The sequence below is a fragment of the Procambarus clarkii genome, chromosome 35 (assembly GCF_040958095.1).
Source record: "Procambarus clarkii isolate CNS0578487 chromosome 35, FALCON_Pclarkii_2.0, whole genome shotgun sequence".
Classification (NCBI taxonomy): domain Eukaryota; kingdom Metazoa; phylum Arthropoda; class Malacostraca; order Decapoda; family Cambaridae; genus Procambarus; species Procambarus clarkii.
Genome location: NC_091184.1, coordinates 24,036,832 through 24,038,701, shown reverse-complemented (window position 1 = coordinate 24,038,701; position 1,870 = coordinate 24,036,832). Strand labels below are relative to the sequence as shown.

The 1,870-nt window shown below is 38.4% G+C and overlaps 1 protein-coding gene across 1 annotated transcript; it reads right to left on the bottom strand.

The window, feature by feature from the left end:
- Positions 1-285: 285 nt before the first annotated feature.
- On the bottom strand, positions 286-690 carry LOC138371147 (zinc finger protein 253-like). The gene has a single exon (XM_069335982.1). The coding sequence runs from the start codon at positions 688-690 to the stop codon at positions 286-288; it is 405 nt and encodes a 134-aa protein (XP_069192083.1).
- Positions 691-1,870: the final 1,180 nt, after the last annotated feature.

Genomic DNA, 1,870 nt, shown 5'->3' with positions numbered 1-1,870 from the left:
TCTTGCTTGGTCATCTAACTTTCATAAAAGAACAATATAATAAAATATCTTTAGATCTTTACCATTCATTGTTTAGTGTATTTCTCAAACAAAATATAATTACCTCTGAAGAACATTCAACTGAACAAATCCACAAGGGCCATGACAAGGATTCGAACCTACGTCCAAAATCATCCCAGACGCTGCCTTAATTGACTGAGCTACGACATGATCCAACTGACAGTATGACACCACACTGTTAAAGTTAATATACCATTATGTGCCTCATTATCCTTTAACATTCTCTTAATTATCTTCCACACTCAAAGTATTTAGCCTGTTATTTGCATGTGTCATCTTGTGCCTCTTTATATGTCCACGGTGACGGAATGTCTTCCCACACTCTGGACATTCGTGAGGTTTGTCATCTAAATGCACCATCATGTGAGTCTTCATATTTCCAACACGATTGAATCTCTTCCCACACTCTGGACACTCATGTGGTTTGTCACTTGAATGCACCACCATCATGTGAGTCTTCATATTTCCAACACGATTGAATCTCTTCCCACACTCTGGACACTCATGAGGTTTATCACCTGAATGCACTAACATGTGCTTTACTATAATTCCACGTTCTTTAAATTTTTTGCCACACTCGGCACATTGAAAAGGTCTCTCATCCGTATGCACCATCATGTGAGTCTTCATATTTCCAACACGATTGAATCTCTTCCCACACTCTGGACACTCGTGAGGTTTCTCACCTGAATGTACTAACATGTGACACATCATATGTCCACACTGACTGAATCTCTTCCCACACTCTGAACACTCATGAGGTTTCTCACCTGAATGCACTGTCATGTGACGCTTCATATTTCCATGACTGGTGAATACCTTCCGACACTGTGGACACTGGTGAGTCTTCATCTTCTTTATGACAGGTGCAGTTTGTGTGAAGGTTTTCTCCCCCGGATGTTGGGAGAAGCGTCAAGGCTTGAGTGTTGTTTCTTAGAGTTAGACTTGATGTGAGCACTTGGCGGTCAATGGTGGTGCTTCTTCTTTATGATAGGCGCAGTTTGTGTCAAGGTTTTCCCTTAATGCTCGTGCTGGACATCACTGGCTGGGGTCCATACAATTACCCAAATCGCCCAAATCAGGCCAAAACTACCCAAATCGTATTAGCATTACGTAAGTAATGAAGAAATATGGTATATTTACTTACTATAATGTTGGTGCTACACGTAGAACATGATCAAACCTATTTTTACTCTGAAATAATCTAATTTCATAACGAAATGAGACGTAAATATGAGAGAGGTGACGCCATAGGAAGTCGACGGTCCAAGCGACAATTGTGTGGAGCGACTTATCCAAGATATATGGTCGCCTGGAGAGTGTTTGCTGCCATAACAGCCTCCTGTACACAGTGATCCAGTCGTCGTATTTCATGGCTCATATTGTCGCAAATTTAATTGGTAATATTAACAAGTAGAATGTGTATTTATAATAATATTTTTCATAAACAGCCACAAAATATTTAATATTTATTAAAAAAAAGTGTCTGGAAGTTAAATCAATTCCACATGACAATAAATTTGTTATATAGATACTAGCGTTATTCGTTGGTATGCGTTCGCTATTTAAACTACTCCAGTCCTTTTCGTTCATAGAACACCGAACCCTACACGCTCTCTGATATATTGCTTAATTAACAAATATTCACAAATAAAGATTATATTTATATATGTTATCAGAAAGGCAGATATAAAATAGTTTGTGTTAATGCATCACAGAGATTATACCTTATTAGAGAGGAAAAATATTCATATTTTAAACAAGGCTTCTTGGCCGACGCTCTCCCTTTCGATGGGAACTATGACCTTTT